The sequence below is a fragment of the Oculina patagonica genome, chromosome 1, assembly GCF_052425735.1.
Source record: "Oculina patagonica isolate OP01 chromosome 1, crgOcupat, whole genome shotgun sequence".
Classification (NCBI taxonomy): domain Eukaryota; kingdom Metazoa; phylum Cnidaria; class Anthozoa; order Scleractinia; family Oculinidae; genus Oculina; species Oculina patagonica.
In genome coordinates, this window is record NC_135758.1 from 8,023,692 (window position 1) to 8,040,459 (window position 16,768).

The 16,768-nt window shown below is 39.4% G+C and overlaps 1 protein-coding gene and 1 long non-coding RNA gene across 3 annotated transcripts; both read left to right on the forward strand.

Moving 5' to 3' along the window:
- Positions 1-515: 515 nt before the first annotated feature.
- LOC144654451 (uncharacterized) lies at positions 516-16,159 on the forward strand. 2 transcript variants are annotated; one of them, XM_078514617.1, is made up of 4 exons: positions 516-581; positions 2,793-3,055; positions 4,331-4,517; positions 13,110-16,159. In XM_078514617.1, exons 2-4 carry the CDS (start codon positions 2,829-2,831, stop codon positions 14,727-14,729), a joined length of 2,034 nt encoding a protein of 677 aa, XP_078370743.1. In that variant the 5' UTR covers positions 516-581; positions 2,793-2,828; the 3' UTR covers positions 14,730-16,159. The 2 variants fall into 2 exon arrangements, with proteins under 2 accessions (XP_078370743.1, XP_078370736.1); XM_078514610.1 differs by lacking the exon at positions 516-581 and adding an exon at positions 902-1,076.
- On the forward strand, positions 7,022-10,959 carry LOC144655268 (uncharacterized). The gene is made up of 3 exons (XR_013571060.1): positions 7,022-7,715; positions 8,477-8,597; positions 10,096-10,959. It is a non-coding gene; the product is annotated as an uncharacterized LOC144655268 (long non-coding RNA).
- Positions 16,160-16,768: the final 609 nt, after the last annotated feature.

Here is a 16,768-nt window from a genome sequence, read left to right on the forward strand (position 1 = left end):
TCCATTACTCAATAGTAAACGCTGTGGCATTAACCATTTGTTAATTATCCTGTGCCCAGGCCCACATTTAGAGCTTTGGTTGTTCTCGCTTGTAAGTGAGAACAGGAAGCTACATCAGTGCTGTCACAGGGGTCAGGGAAAAATAAAATTCTTGAAGGCCAGGGAAAAGTTAGTCTCCCTTGCAGCTGTTTTTAGTGTTGTCACACAACGCCCCTCCCCACACTTAAAACGGCTGTGAGGGAGACTCGGGAAAAGACAGTGAATTTTATTTTGGGTCAAGGAAAAGAAAAGTTGGGAAACTGATGTTTGTGGTGACAATGTACATGTAGGGGTGCTTTCATAGTCATGGACTGAGCGTTTTGCATATTCTTTTTTTTATTTGTGGGGGAGGGATTGATACATTTCTGCTGGTATTGAATAGTTTTTACTTCCCCCACCCCCACCCCTACCGCTACTTTTCTTTACCCCCACCCCCTGCCCGCCGCGCCGCGCCTTCGTTTCTCCGGTCCCGCAAAGAAAAATATTTGTTCCAGAAACCGACGCCATCTTTGTTCTATATTCTCGAGATCACAGCATCACAGGTAAGTTTCTTTGTTTGCTAAACTAAAGTGATGCTTACATTATGTCTGGGTTTTCTTTTTTGTTTGTTTTTGACTGAGAAATATTGGGTGGAAGCTAAGATCTGCCTTTTTTCAGTTTCGCTTTGTAGTAAACCAAAATGTGTTTGCATTCAAAACTCCCTGCCAACCTTGACAACGTGCTAATCTGATCTTTTGTTTCCGAATTACTTCGAGTGAATGCACTTTTTTATGTATTCATCCACGGGAGGGATTAAAAGGAAGTGCTAATTGAAATATGAATATTTATGAAGTCTAGCTTTGTTCTTTTTATGCATAATTTCGTTGCGAAGCAAGCTTTCGGAAGTTGATTATTACAACGCGCGATTCTCGACCTAAAAGCCGTCCGTTCGAACGGGAATAGATTTGGTCGAACAAACGCAAAATCGATGTTAATTCGCTCGATGTTGTGCGCGGAAAAATATCGAGAAATTGAGGAGTGAATCAAAAAAGCCAAAAGTAAGTGGGTTGTTATTTAATTATTGATGCTTTATAAGTCGAATTCAAGTTCATAATAAGTTTAAAGAACTGGGGGCTCGCCACAGCCAGACAGTTAAATTATCGAAAACATTTGGAAGCTTATAATAACTATACTACAAATTCGATGTAAACCTCGTCTTAGACGTTTCGAAAAGTAAAATCAATCTTATTAAAGCCTTATACTGTGCTATATATTATATTTTCATCATTATTTTGTTGAATGTTATTTGTAATAGAAGTGTGCTTGCTCACAAGGAAACAGCTTGTTTACATTAAATTTGTTATTTTGTCTTATCTTTTTTCTTAATTTCTGCAATGAATTTTAATAGTAGAATAGTATCTTAGGTAAGTGTATAACTGCTTTGACATGTTTTCAACTGGTGCAATTTGTAGAAGTCAAGCTCTAGGGACGTAAATTTAATGCATTATTATTGTCCCATAATTTTGAAGAGTTATTGTTTTACTCTTGAAGAGCATGAAATTGTGACAACTGCATGTGTTTACTCGTAAATTAATCTGCAGCTTCCATGTTTTCTTCTTTTGCGTTGTTTACTATGGTAGCACTCTGGCAGGAAAAAGCCATATTCAAAACCTTTTATTTTTCAATACAGAAACTTTCAAGACAACTTTTCTTTTCATGGTTGTTGTAAAGGAGAATGCATGTGGTTTTTTTGCTTATGTTCAAATAGCTACAGGGCAAGAGCAGCACCATGTTTCATAAAGAATAATCAGAAGCCTGCGCTGCTACACCTTAATTATCGAACCTTAGATGTTTAAAATTAGTGGGAGGCGCGGTGGGCTAATGTGCGCTCGACTCTGAGTCGAACGGCCCGGGTTCGAGGCCTAGCCGGGGCGCTGCGTTGTGTTCTTGGGCAAGACACTTTACTCTCATAGTGCCTCTCTCCACCCAGGTGTATAAAATTTAATGGGTACCGGCGAATTTACTGCTGGGGGGTAACCCTGCGATGGACTAGCATCCCATCCAGGGGGGAGTAGCAATACTCCTAGTCGCTGAATGCTACGGAAACCGGGATAAGCTCCGGCTGTATGAGCCTCATGGCTCGGACACAGACTTTACTTTACTTAGATGTTTAAATTTTGCAAAGTTTCTAGAGGAGCTGCACCAGATCCACCTAGTAGGGGTGGGACCTGTACATTTTGGATTACCACTTTTTAGATCCTTGCTAAAAATTAAGTCAGGATCAACCTTGTGTGTTTTGCGACAGCTTGGGGTACAAACCTGAAATAAAAGGTACCCAAGGGTAAGTGTGTGGGATACAATGTATTCAACTTTCCCAAGTAACCAACTAAGCCATGTTGTAATGCCGCATGCTTCCAAGGACAGTTGTCTCCTTACCAACGGCTGTAAATTTCTCCGCAATTTTTTGTAGCATAGGTAAATGCTGCTAAAGCTTCAAATTTTCACTGTAATGTTTCTACATCCTCTAAAATAATGGAGCAGATGGTTATGATTGTTTTTCTTTTCCATTCTAAGTTCGTTTTTGCGGCCGCATCTTGGCAGTTTGTGTCATGGTTTGGTCACTGAGAGTGTACACGCATGTAGATAACACTGGTAGTGCTTTTGATTAAGCCAAATATTTCGGAAATTTTGGTCTTAAGTCAAATGGAAAGGTTCATTTCGGTTTGTCTGACCAGAATATTCAAATTGTGTAATTTTAATTTCCAACATTTTAGACATCAAATTGTTACACCCAATCCAAGATAGCATGGATGAGACTAAACACTACTACAATGAACCAGCTGACTGAGCCGCGGAGGACTGTTGACGAGCTGTCTGTTGGTGATCAGGAGAGTGATTTTGATGATGACGATAGGCGTGAATTGATCAGTCACTATGCAAATGATAAGTACCTGAGTAAATGGGAATTGGCTGAAGAAGATGAAGAGGAGGAAGAGAAAAACTGGGATAATGAATTGCCAAGCAAAGAAGGGCCAGAGTAAGTCTGCCAAAAATAAAAAAATAAAATAAAAAACATTAAAATAATATATGAACACGGACTGCAGAGCTTGAAGTGGGGGACTTTAAAGACTCTTCCCTTGGAAAGTCTTTATTTTTTCGAAAATATTGGGGGGGGGGGGTAAGCCCTCCCAGCCCCCAGCCCCCCTGCTCCGTGGTCCCCTATGAAGGGTTCGGTGGAAAAAGAGTGTTAGTGATTTTGGCTAAAATTAATGAACATTGCGAGAAATCACCAAATTTCGCGTGCGGGTTTGTTTACGTGTGTTTATTTATTTATTTTTAATCATGTGAATATATTTCTTTTGGCTGGCTTCTGTTTTATTTAAGAGAAATACTGTAATTTGCAAATAACTTGGTTTTTCCCTTCGACGTCTTTAGGAATTTCTTTGTTTAATTGCAACAAAGGAACTCCAAAAGACAGCGACTGGACAAACCGGGTTTTTTGCATACATTATTTCTCGAAAAAAGAAGCAAAATCCAGTTGAAATAATAACAAGACAATGTTTTGTAGACATATACAAACTTACAAGCCCTTCAAATGTACCACTGGCATGTTTTGGGTTATACTTGATTAATACCTGAGTGACAGCCTTGCAATTAGTTACACACTGTGAGTAGGCTGCAGGTAGAACCTGCTTTACTCTTTACTCTTTAGTGCCGAGGAAGGAGAATCTGGTAGTTTCTTTGAGTTGTGGTAGCCCAATGGTTAGTGCGCTTGAATTTGGATGGAGCAGTCCAGATTTGAATGGGAGGCGCGGTGGCCTAATGGTTAGTGCGCCGGACTCCGGATCGAGCGGTCCGAGTTCAAGCCCCGACCGGGGTCACTTGTGTTGTGTTCTTGGGCAAGACACTTTACTCTCACAGTGCCTCTCTCCACCCAGGTGTATAAATGGGTACCGGCAACATAATGCTGGAGGGGAACCCTGCAATGGACTAGCATCCCATTCAGGGGGGAGTAGAAATATTCCTAGTCGCTTAATGCTATGGAAACCGGGATAAGCTCCGGCAGTGTGGGCCGCTTGGCTCGTGGCTTCTCCTTATCCTTAGTCCAGATTTGAGCCCTGGCTGAGGTTGTTGTGTAGTGTTCTTGGGCAAGATACTTTACCCTCACAGTGGGATAAGCTCTGGCCTGATGGCCCACTAGGCTTGAATACAGACTTTACCTTATGCCTTTGCACATAGAGAATGTAAGTGCATGTAAGTGTTAAAATGATGATATACAATGATATCATCCATATACCTTGCCTTTTTACAGGGAAATAGAGACAGACAACAGAAAAACTGTTCGTCATTTAGTAGCAACCCTTGACTGTGATCACATGTCACTGGTGTCGTACAATAGTGTTACAGACTGTAACCCACCAGCCACCCCAAAGACAGTCCCAGAACCGGTGCATTATCAGCTAGGTCTCCTGCCTCAGTCCACTAGTGAAGAATTGAAGGTAATAATATTAGGGTATAGTATTCATGTTTATTAAAAGATAGCCATGGTATATTGCAATTCCTTTTGATTGGTTCATGGACCACAAATATGGTAGGTGTACGCATCGGTGAGAACAGCCGAGGACCTCAAATATTGCAATTCTTTTTTTTATATATATATATAAATCAATTATTCCACTCAAGCTTGTTGGATATGAGATGGTTATCTACGATCTCATATCCAACATGCACTCATGGAATAATTGTTAAATGTCCATCTGCTTGAGCCAGACCAATACTATATTGGTAACCGTAATACCCTGCTGACAAGATTCTATAAAGAAAAGCCTACGAAGCTGATGCTTTAGAGCAAAGCATGGGGCACTGTATGAGCTAGGTTCAACCAGAAAAATTCCATATATTATACTAATGGCATAACTAGACAGAGATTTCTAATAGAGCGGTTTTCACTTGAGTGTCGAAAGTAAATTGCGTTTGCTTTGGTTTTGCATTACTACGCTTAGTGATTGGCTAAAAAATCTCGCGCCAGTGTCTTTCTCAGCCAATCAGGAGTAAAACGTTTTTCCGCGCTTCTTGCCAGCTACATGTATTTGCTTTGAGTTTTGATTGGTTCACTGGATTGTCTGTGTCATTTGTGATTGGCCAGACTGATTACTTTGGTTTTGGTTTTACAACACTCAATATTGAAAACTGCTCTAATAACTCTGATTGATTGTTTCTTGCTTGTCAAAGTTCATACATTGTGACTGATCAATCAGAGACATTACATCAACATGGATGTTTACAGAGCTACGTCACCAGCGATCACTGGTGTGGATCTTCTCAGTTGAATCTCAAATGACTTAAGGTGATTCCACTGAAATAGAAAAAAAAAAAAAAAAAAAAGGTCAGCTTCGAGCCAAAGTGGCGCATACTGCCGGAGCTTATCCCGGTTTCCTTAGCATTAAGCAGCTAGGAGTATTTCTACTCCCCCCTGGATGGGATGCTAGTCCATCGCAGGGAACCCCCCAGCATTATTTCGCCGGTACCCATTTATACACCTGGGTGGAGAGAGGCACTATGAGAGTAAAGTGTTTTGCCCAAGAACACAACACAGTGACCCCGGCCAGGGCTCGAACCCGGAACGCTCGCTCCGGAGTCCGGCGCGCTAACCATTAGGCCACTGCGCCTCCCTCCTGAAATAGAAGGAGTATTAAAAATTTTCTGAAACTTGGTCCAGGTTACAATTATGTTATGAGCATTAAAAAAATAAAATAAAAAATGGGGGTCACCGCGCTAGTTTTTGTGTAAAATGGATGGACATTATAGCAAATATACGACCCGCCGGATATATATTAGGAACCCTAGTAATCCAAATGGGGATCGCTATTATTTCCAGAAAAAACATTTTGCATTAAAGAATTAGTCTAGTTCAACAAAATAGACTTTGATCTTATATTAAAAACTATTCTTATTGTACAGGAATTAAGATAAGGAAAGAAATTTAAGATTTTGCTTCGTGCGCACGTTAACGGCACTACCTAAAAACGAGTTTTTTACGGCATTAACATTAAAATATCTCAATGTAGAATTTTAAACTTTTTTTATAATCGCGATATATTGTAGACAACCGTATGACATTTAAATTAATGCATTAAAAAATGGGGGTCACCGTGCTCGTTTAAGAGAAAATGACCATTTATTTCCTTACCGAGCTTAGCCTGAAGGGAATCTCGTAGTGTTCTGTGTGCGCGCGCGCTCATGCGCGCGCTAAATGACGCGAAAACTTATGCGCAGAAAGGATGCACAATGCAATACCGTGGAATCACCTTAATTGCTAGCAAGTGTTGAATTATGTGGATCATATAGCAGCTCTCCCAAGGTCTCACATGAATCAGTCTCGCTATTCTGTTTGAGAAAACAATAAAACAAAGAACAGGTCTAAACAATGCCCCCAGCCCCCACAGCAATAGCAACGGCTTCACTAAAGGACTAGTAAAATTACAACCTTTCAAAAGCTGCTACACTATAGCTCGTCAAGATAATATTGAGTATGACAAGAGAGGTTACAACATTGCTTATCCTCACAGCAAGACACATCAGTGTCATATAAACCTAGTAAATGGCCTTGCTCACCACAATTCTCTCCCTAGCTCAGTGGATAGACTGCCCACCTAGCGTTTGGGAGGTTGTGACATGTTCAATTTCCATCGAGGACTCAGATTTTATCCCTGTCTCATGCTTGTGACATGATAATAGCGGAGCTCCTCAGCGCGCGCCAGCGCGCGGAGCGGAGCACCATGGGTAATGCGGGTACGAGAGAATTTTGTAAACCCAGGAGGCCGAAAAAATTTGGTGCGTACGCCCGACCGCCGCGCGCGCGTACAGACTCTCGGGGAGGGGGAGGGGAGTCCCAAGGCAACCCAAGCAGAGGGGGGAGGGGAGACAATCTTCTGCTTCCTTCGTTAACCAGAAATGAGTGAGGTAATCGACTAAGATATTTGATATTGGACATCCATTTTATGGTCAATTGACAGCTGTCAAAACAACGTATCCGCTGACCAGTATCACATGACCATATCGCGGGCTCAGGTTTAGAACTAGTCAAGGACGCGTGTTTTTTTGAAGTTGACCGCTGACCAAGTGATAGCATTGCTATTGGTCCGCGGGCGCAAGTACTTTTCCATGGTCAGTCCATTTAGATTTACATGAAGGACAAAGTGAACAACCCGGTCAGTTTGAAAGCTGAACGAAGCACAAGGAGAAACCGAGCAGGAAAAAGAAATGTCTACGTAAATATTTCTCGGTCTATCCCGTCTAAAGGCTTTACACATCATGGAAGTTATGGCAAACGATAAGGGCTTACGGGGAGATCCGAAAAAATGGCACAGGTGGAGAGCGAGCGAGTTTCTACCGTTTCGGCGGCTGACCAGCTCTAGTAATTGAGCTAAACGCAATTAACTGAAGTGAAGGAAAAAAGAAGTGTCAATAGCTACACGGATGGAAAAGGCTGAAATAGACCTTCGCAGATAATTCAAAGGTCGGTGGTGCTGGAGTAAGTTATAATTTATAGCTTACACATATCATGTACTACGCGGTTGGATAATAATACGAAAAACTGCGGCCGCTTCGCCTCCGATTAATTCATGAGCTGGTTGAAAGCTTTGCCCTGCTGAATTGCTGTGAATTGACAAGCATTCTCCGACTTCAAATATGAGGTAACAAACTTTGACTTTACTGAATACACTAAGTCCATGTTTTTTGTGAAAATCTGTAATTATATGCTTACACATGTACTACGCGGTTGGATAATACAAAAAACTGCGGCCGCTTCGCCTCCGATTAATTCATGAGCTGTTAATGACTTAATGTTTTTATTTAAACTCCCAGCTAAACTTAGTGTTTTAGTTTTTTTAATTCATCTATTTATTCTTATTTACTCGCTGTTGGAATTCGTTTGAACGAACTATTTTAGGGTCGTGGACGAATACGCTAAGAGATCGTTACGTTGCGAATTTCTTGCGTTGACACGTTTTTACCACACCTTAGCAGAAACAAAAAAAAACTCAGTTTATTTCCACATAAAACTATCTTAGTTAATTATTTTGAGTAATTTTATAAAACACAATTGTTCGCTCTACTTGTAATTCATGCCATTTTAGACACTGTATGCAGCTGTGTATGCAAACTTACATTGACTATCACCATGACAGTGTTAAATGTGTATCTTTGCAATGGCAATGTTTTTTCTATACAAGTAAGTTAACAAGAAATCTCCAAGTAGAAAAGCTAAATATCCCATTGTAGGAAGGAAGGGTCACTACACTGAGTGTATAAACGAAAGAGGCTAATATTATTATATTTGATGAGATCCATTAAATAAGACAGAATTTTTTATAAATTCTTTTTATAAACAGGGCCATTAATTAGAGCTAGTGTGGTGGTTTTTAATAGATTATTATGTCAATCCTTCTTTTAGGTAGTGTTATATTCTGCCATTAAGCCGCAATGAATGAACAATACCTACTGGCTACAGTCAAGTTTTGTTGAACTTGGTATAGAATGCTCTGTGCAAAGTGGACAACAGCAAAGTAAATCAGGTATCTAGTTTATATTAGTTATAATTGAAATATGTTTTTATTCAGTTTCGTTCTTTTTTTACCCAGCTGCTTTAATCTGCATTTGGTTGCTGCTGATCTTCTTACTTTGTGAAATATTTGCATTCATTATTCAACTCCTCAATGGAGGTTGCCTATTCACCGAGTTAGGATTTCGAGTTGGATTTCGAGTTAGGATTTTGAGTTGGATTTACAAGTTCGATTTTCCAGTTGGATTTCTAGTTGGATTTCGAGTTAAGATTTCGAGTTGGATTTCAAGTTAGGATTTCGAGTTGGATTTTCGAGTTGGATTTTGGAGTTGGATTTCGAGTTAGATTTCGAGTTAGGATTTCGAGTTGGATTTTCAAGTTGCTTACCGTACTAAGCACTCCGGTTAGCCTACTATACACGCCAGTTAGCTTACTATGCACTCCGGTTAGCCTACTACACACTCCTGTTAGCCTACTATTCACTTTGGTTAGCCTACTATGCACTCCAGTTAGCCTGTTTATGGTTAGCTTTCAATAATTGTAATGGGTTTTGCTTTGTCAAAAAAATCCAACTCGAAATCCTAACTCGAAAATCCAACTCGAAATCCTAACTCGAAAATCCAACTCGAAAATCCAACTCGAAATCCTTACTCGAAATCCAACTCGAAAATCCAACTAGTAATCCTAACTCAAAAATCCAACTCGAAAATCCAACTCAAAAATCCAACTTGTAATCCTAACTCAAAAATCCAACTTGAAAATCCAACTCAAAAATCCAACTTGAAATCCTAACTCGAAATCCTAACTCGGGAGTTAGTTTGTCTCTCTTCAATGACATTCAAAACAACTACAATGTATTAGTAGACAATTTAAATAATTAATATTTCACTAAAAGTATGTTTTCATGAAATGCCTAGATCTTGTACCAGAAAATATCTATACCCTATCCTCACTGTGGAAGGTTAAATGGTTTGAATGTCACCTCCCCTCACAAACTCCTCACAAATTCCAATGTGTGGTTATGGCAGAAATCCATGGCCAGCTCATCCTCAGTGTATGAACCAGTGAAACAAGGCATCAAAGAGCCTCAAAACAACATGGAGCAGGAAAACAATAGCTTCAAAACAGACATTTTTCACAGGTTCTTATACCAAGGAAAACCCAAATATTCAGATCCATCCCATGTAAGGTCAATGGAAGTTCCAAAAGGGCTAGCGGGAGGGGGAGGGGGGTTGATTAAAGGCCAAACCTTTTAATTACCGGTAAGAGGGGGTGTTAGGGTTTGCAGTGATGCTTTGAGTTTATTAAAATATTTAGTTGACTTTGCAGTTATCAGTAAAAAAAATAGTCTGTGCTGATCCATCTCTGTTAAATATCTGATGGATCCTTTTGCATCCAGTGGTTTGGCTTCAGTTAAACAAGCTCAAGTTAAGTGTTTTGTTTTATAAATTATTGATATTGATGACAATTAATCAATTTTAATTTAATATGTGGCATTTGACTTTTTTCAGGGTTAACATGAGTTGCAGAGTTTGCAGTGCCACAGACACAAAAACAGACAAGGACAAGGACATAAATAGAAAACAGGAAAGATTAAATCCAGCTCGATGTTTGGGTGTCGTCATGATGCTATTTTTAAGAGACTAGTAAATTACATGTAAATTAAAATCAAGAAAAGCTGCAAATAAGCAAAATTTAGATTTTAAATGTTAACCTATTTACAGTGTACTTCAGAAAACGACTTCTTGATTGACCTGTCACTTTCACATCTTGTTAGATGTAACAAGGGCATTATGAAGTGATCTTTTCAAAAATATGCAGCGAAAACAGTAACAGCAGAAATGGTGGTAGTTTAAAATTGCTATTTTCAATGTTTTGACTGGTAAGAAACCACATGTGACCAAGCTAAAATCTGTTTGGCAAGTTAACATGACCTGCAAGTGTCCAAATGTTTTGAGCCCTCAACTACACAGGACTTACATGTAGTTGTCTAATTATATGATAAGATCTTTGGTTGACTTTGGGGGAGGTAGTGGAGTTACAAAGCAATGTAATTATTTGAATTTGGATTAGTTATGCTGAAACTGGTGGTACTGTAATTCTAAAGTATAGGTGAGTTTAAAACCGTTATTGCAAGCAATATACATTACCAATTTCATTCTTATGTATTGTATGCTGTGTACAATTTATAAGAACAGCTATATTTTTAAAATAAGTGAAATATTCTAAAGCCAGATAAAATTTGCAGTATCCATAAGGTACCATGTAGCAACCAAATTGTGACTCACTTGCTTACTTTGTGAACTCCATGACAAATGGGCAACATGACTCCATAAAGATGTGGACAATAATACAAACAAATTTTTAAAAGAGTAGTCAAAGTATTGATGTTATATTTTTTATACACAAGCAGACATGATTCTATTTTTTTTCTGGGTAATCAAATAACAAAACTGAGTTTGAGACTCACAAACAATATTCTAGCTTCCCAGAATTTTTGCTTTTTTTCTGTAAGTGAAGTGAAACCCCTTAAGAGGAAGGGGAGTCAAAAGACATGTAAAAGTGAACAAGGTGCTATTTTCTTCTTTTCTTTTTTTTTTTTTTTTTGGGGGGGGGGGGTTGGGGATGGGGTGACCCTGTTCGGTGGAATGACAGGAATGACAGAATGTCACTTCTTTGTTTCCGGAGTTAGGTTCACCCCTGTTTGCTCGCAGTTAGCTTTATTCATCTGGTTTGCTTGCGGTTAGCTTTCACTCTAGTTTGCTTGTGGTTAGCTTTCACTCCGGTTTGCTTGGAGTTAGCTTGGTTTGGGCAACATGCTGTAAACCATTAGCTATAACCTCTGCCATTTCCATTCAAAATTAAAATATAGGCAAATAGTGAAAATGAAAATGAATAAATGAGTGAATGAAAAAAATTAAAATCAACCTTATTATAAATGTAGATGTTTGTTATTTCCTTTATACTCTAAATGTAAAGTGATTTTTTCTTTCTTTTAAAGCTGGTAAAGCAACAACAAAAATGCCTAATTTGCCATGTGATATGCCTATCTACCCCGATTTGCAGCCCTACTCCTCCCTCCTTTTTTCTACATGAAGATAACATAATTGCCCGTTTTGCAACATAATTTCCCATCCAGACTTCTTTATGATAATGCTTTCGGTGGAATTATAACATTTTGATTGATTTTGTTTGTTCTCTTATTTGGTGTTGCTGTACACGGTACCCGGAGGGGGGGATGGTACTCCCATATAAGAGCTATACGGGTATGTGCCGCTCAACATGGTATGCTTTTTGTCTCTCTGACTCTGAAACAGGGTATACAAATCACCCTTTTGACTCTGGAACAGGGTTGATTGTTTTCCCAGAATCCTGATTAAACACTATCAAGTATATAGCTATGAAACTCCGCTCCTTTCATCGCTTTATCTCCAAGCCACAGACGAATTCAAGTGAGAGCTTTGTGATGTACGGTAGTGTTTTTATATCTATCTTCATATATTTCCATTGTGGATATTGCTGGAACAGGGTACCTACTTTGCAGTGTTTGTCTGGAACAGGGTCGCAAATTGAACCTTTTGTCTCTGGAACAGGTCCAGAGTCTCAGCAACGCAACGGCACACCCCCATAGTAAATTTTAGGGAGTACCCCCCCCCCCCCCACCCCGGACACGGTAAAAAAGAAATAAGGAAAAATATTAATTACCGTATTTTCTCGATTAAACGCCCCCGGCGTTTATTTCAAACTTGGCCCGATAGGGCCGGCGTTTATTTGAATTTAGGAGTTTTGTTAAGCCCTATGTTTCTAAGAAATGATTTTTATTCATTCTTTTTGACAGCTATATAATTAGACATTATTTTAAATTGTGTAAGGGGTTTATTTTCAAATACAACTTGGAGACCCGGCGTTTATTCGGGGCCCGGCGTTTAATCGAGAAAATACGGTATTATTTATTAAAAAAATAAAACGAATATAAAATTCTTAGCCTTAAAGTTTTACAATGGCCAGAATTCAGAGTTCAATAAAGTGCAAAATAATTAACTGGGGAGCTCCGCTTTTAGGCTTGCCTAAATTTATATATTATATCTTTTTCAAGAGAGGTGCATGTAGGTGGAGTCTGCATTCAAGCCTATGGCCCATCAGGCCAGAGCTCATTGTGGTTTCAGTAGTATTTCTACTCCGCCCTGGATGGGATGCTAGTCCAGGGTTACCCCCGCATTAAATTTGGCCATACCCATTTATACACCTGGGTGGAGAAAGGCGCTGTTAGGGTAAAGTGTCTTACCCAAGAACACAGTGCAGTGCCCGGCCAGAGCTTGAAACCGGACCGCTCGATCCAGAGACCAGTTCACTAACTATTAGGCCACCATGCCTCCCTTTCTCGAGTGAGGGGTTTGTTGTCTTTTCATGCTAAATTCATGTCGTGCATTACATAGAAAGTGCCACTAAACGTACACGTGAGAGTTTTAAAGGTTTGTGTGTTTACCGAAATTTTGTCTCATCATTTGTTGGTGTTTCTCCACAGCTGTGGAAAGGGTATGGAGGCAACATATACTTTGATGCTGTGCGATGTCAATCAATGCGAATCAACAGTTCTAAGTCACGAAAGTCGAGAAAAGAGGGCATTTCAAAGAGATGGAAATCCAAGTCTTGTACTCCTTTGAACAGGCGAGACGAGCGCCAATCTCACCACTCAGGTGTTTCTAACTCACCCAAAGAAACACCACAAGCATCTATCCATAGTTTGGGCAGCCTACGAATGAGGTCTGCAAGCAAGGACAAAAAATGCAAGACAGCCACCTGCAGACACAGCGAATCAACTAGACATCTACCAGGAAAGATCTGTAAAGGGTTTAGTGAAAAACTGATAACAGAGACATTTCAACGGTTTCAGGAAAATGGTGGCTGCAGATTAACTAAGGAACCTTTGGCCGTTTCTGGAGGGCAGGTTGGGGATTCAATCTTTGATCCCATCGACAAAGTTCGCCAGTTTAACACTCAATGTAAAGGAAAAGACTTTGCTCTGAATTTCGAAAATGGATTCCCTGCGCTACTGACAGACAGCTCATTTTTTTCGCATGGTGATCACAGAAGTTCAGCTGGTGTCACCAACGACACTGAGCCTTTTATTAAGCTTCCTGTTCTTGGAAAAACTGAAGCGAAGCATAAGACAAACAAAGCTGGGAGTGGCAATTCAGATGAGAATAGCAAGAAAATGAACGAGCCAAGGCAAGTGTTTATAATTCCATTTGGTGCATTTGATGATCCTGTTGATGTCGAATCTGATTCAAAAAGGAAAGCTGACAAGAAAGAGAAGCCATCGGCTAAAGTCCTTGGAGATGGAATCAAGACAGTGATAAAAGATGTTAGTAAGCCATCAGAAGAGCTGGAAAAGAACTCAACTGAATCAAATCTTGGTGTAGAAATGCATACCATCGACGTGTATGGAGAAAAAGACAGTGGACTTTCTGTACAGCAGCCAAATATAATTGCATCAGCTGAAATGGTCAGGTGTGAAACGTCCCCAGTGAGCTCTGGCTCTATTAGACAAAATCAACCTGACTTTCATTTAAAGAGAGAAATCAGCAACCTTTCTCTTAGTAATTACCTGAGGGCGGTCCCGACACGAGGAACAAAGGAACAAAACAGTCCGACCTCTCCCAGGTCATCAGCTATGGTACCGAAGATGAGCTACACTAACCGATCACGAGCCCTACCGACATTTTACATGGTGAACAACTCTCTACAACAAGTGCAACAGTCGGGGTTCAACCCTCAAAAGTTGAATGGCTCTCACGTTTATGGTGGATATTTTCCAACGACTGGAAGAAAAGAATCCAAATTATTTTATGCAGAAATAAGTACCATTTCAGAACAAAGCCAAGCAAACGGTGACGAAAGTATGCAAGAATTGTCAAGAAGGACAAATAAATCAAGTTCTAAGAAAGGTAATTTGAACGCGCAAATTCCCAAACATACCTTTGTCAAGGCAAGTTACGTGTCAAGAAAATCATTTTCTCGGCAAAATGTTGAACGGTCTCCAAGAGTTAACGATGCACTGAGAAAATCGGAGAAGAATCTCTTACATGTGCCAGTGACGGGTCACCAACTTTCCAGCAGGTTTAATGGCGTTAATGATAGATAGTTACTATATATAGAGAGAATGCTTTGGACATTGCCTTTTTACATGTATGTTGACAGAGTCTAGCCTGTATTAATTAATTCATCTGGCAAAATAATGACATTGTTAACATTAGGATCTAAAATTCATCCTTTGCATCAATAGTTGTGCATTAAACAAATGTGAATTTTTAAAGATGACTACTAGAGCTAAAGTACACCCTGTATTGTCCATATAGTGTCGTCCAGGTGAGAGTAGTTCTGAAAAGAACTGTTGTTGGTGACTCGTTGTCGTTGTCGTCGCTGATGTTATAAAGTCTGGTCCGTTGAAGCTGACCGGTCAGTTTTGCCGTGATCTTATTGGCTGTAAGACTCGAGCGCCCACGAGTCTTCTGACATCACAGCAAAACTGACCAATCAGCTTCAAAGGACCAGACTTTATAACATCAGCGACTGACAACAACATTTAACTTGGCTCTGAAGATGACTTCCGCTCAGGTTGTCGAAACGTCACTCGCCAACAACATATCTTTTCAGAACTATTGTCACCCGTACAATGACACTATATGGACTACTGACACTCCTTGGTTCAAACCATCTACTTTGTACACGAAGTCCATTTCCGAAAAAAAATCGGTTTTCGATTTATGGACCTTTATGTAGGTTATTATCATTGGTATCAAACCCATGAAAAACTGATAACAAGTAATGTAAATAAGATACAGATTCGTCTTGATTTTATTGATATAAACCTTGCTTTAATTTTTACAGTCGAGATATAATGTAGGTTGCATCGGCAACTAATTATGAAGGCTAAGTAAATTCCTTTCTTTTACAAAGCAAATATCGTTAGCAGAGTGCTGCCCACTAGTTTATTTTTCAAAAATTAATCAATATACACTCACAAAGTACCGGCTCCATCCACAGCGATCAAACGCAGCGCGTGCCCAGTTTCTGCTAAAACTGCTGCTGATAAACTTCTCAAATTTCGAAAATCCTTTCTTTCAAGCCGAAAGTTCTTACAGTTACTGAAAAGTTAGGTTTTGTACGCTGCCTATGCACTAGTTTATCGACTTGTAATTTGGTTTATTCTTTTCAGAAGCGTTTTCTTGCAAACGTCTTGCAGATTTTCGCTTCAAACATCGAGGCACTGGAAACTGAAAATGGCGCTGGATTTTGCGTTTGACCGTTGTGAAACCTGCTCCTGTTTGTTTAGTGTGTACGACAGGGCAGTTCATTATGTACATTATACTACTTACAATCGTGTATTACTAACTATTGTCTTTAGATTAGGAGGGTAATCGAAATTGTTGTCTTAATATAATTGAAATTGCAGAGAGAGCCTTGAATAGAGAAACAAAGCGTTTAATATATAAGGCCAATAAAGGTTCAACAATCATTAACGCGAGAAACTTGCAGAGTATGCATAAAATAATTATTCAATACCATTTAAAATTAGTCATCTACATCATACATTTATGCGGTACTTCTCTATCTCTAAAAGGCTCGTTGATGAACAAACCGATACTGGAATAAATTACTAGTAAAACTGTTTTTTTTTTTCTCAGCCATTATCAACAAAAAGTTCATTTTGGAGTTATCCATTCTCTACTGAAACGGGTAACAAAAGAGAAAATTGTAAAATAGCCAAATGTTTTATTTTTAAGATGCATCATTGTTGACATAGCTTAATGCTTGAAAGAGACGGTTACTTTGATAAATTTTAAACTCGACAACCTGTTGAGCACAAAGTGAAATAAAATTGTTTTACACGCTAGAAAATTATGTACAAGTACACCTCAACTTGTTGAGGGCATCGCGCATAAGGGGATCTTGGTGTGAACAACGAAACAATCAGACAAAAAAAATGAAATAAATTATTCTTCACCGCCAAACGTTAAAGTTTTCTTCCAATTAGGTCAAAAAGCTCCCGAAGTGGAGACCTGGGGCTAGTGGCGGAACGTCCTCGAGAACCAAACAAACAGAACGGAATCCGAGAGAGTTTGCATTGCCACATTTTTTCATTTCCAATTTTTTTTTCCAGAACAAAACAACAAAAGAGGG

Bases quoted from the DNA above. Each gene is read 5' to 3' on its own strand.
- LOC144654451 (XM_078514617.1), top strand. From the start codon at position 2,829: ATGAGACTAAACACTACTACAATGAACCAGCTGACTGAGCCGCGGAGG. The intron at 3,056-4,330 runs GTAAGTCTGCCA...GCCTTTTTACAG, and splicing joins CCAAGCAAAGAAGGGCCAGA to GGAAATAGAGACAGACAACA. The intron at 4,518-13,109 runs GTAATAATATTA...GTTTCTCCACAG, and splicing joins CCACTAGTGAAGAATTGAAG to CTGTGGAAAGGGTATGGAGG.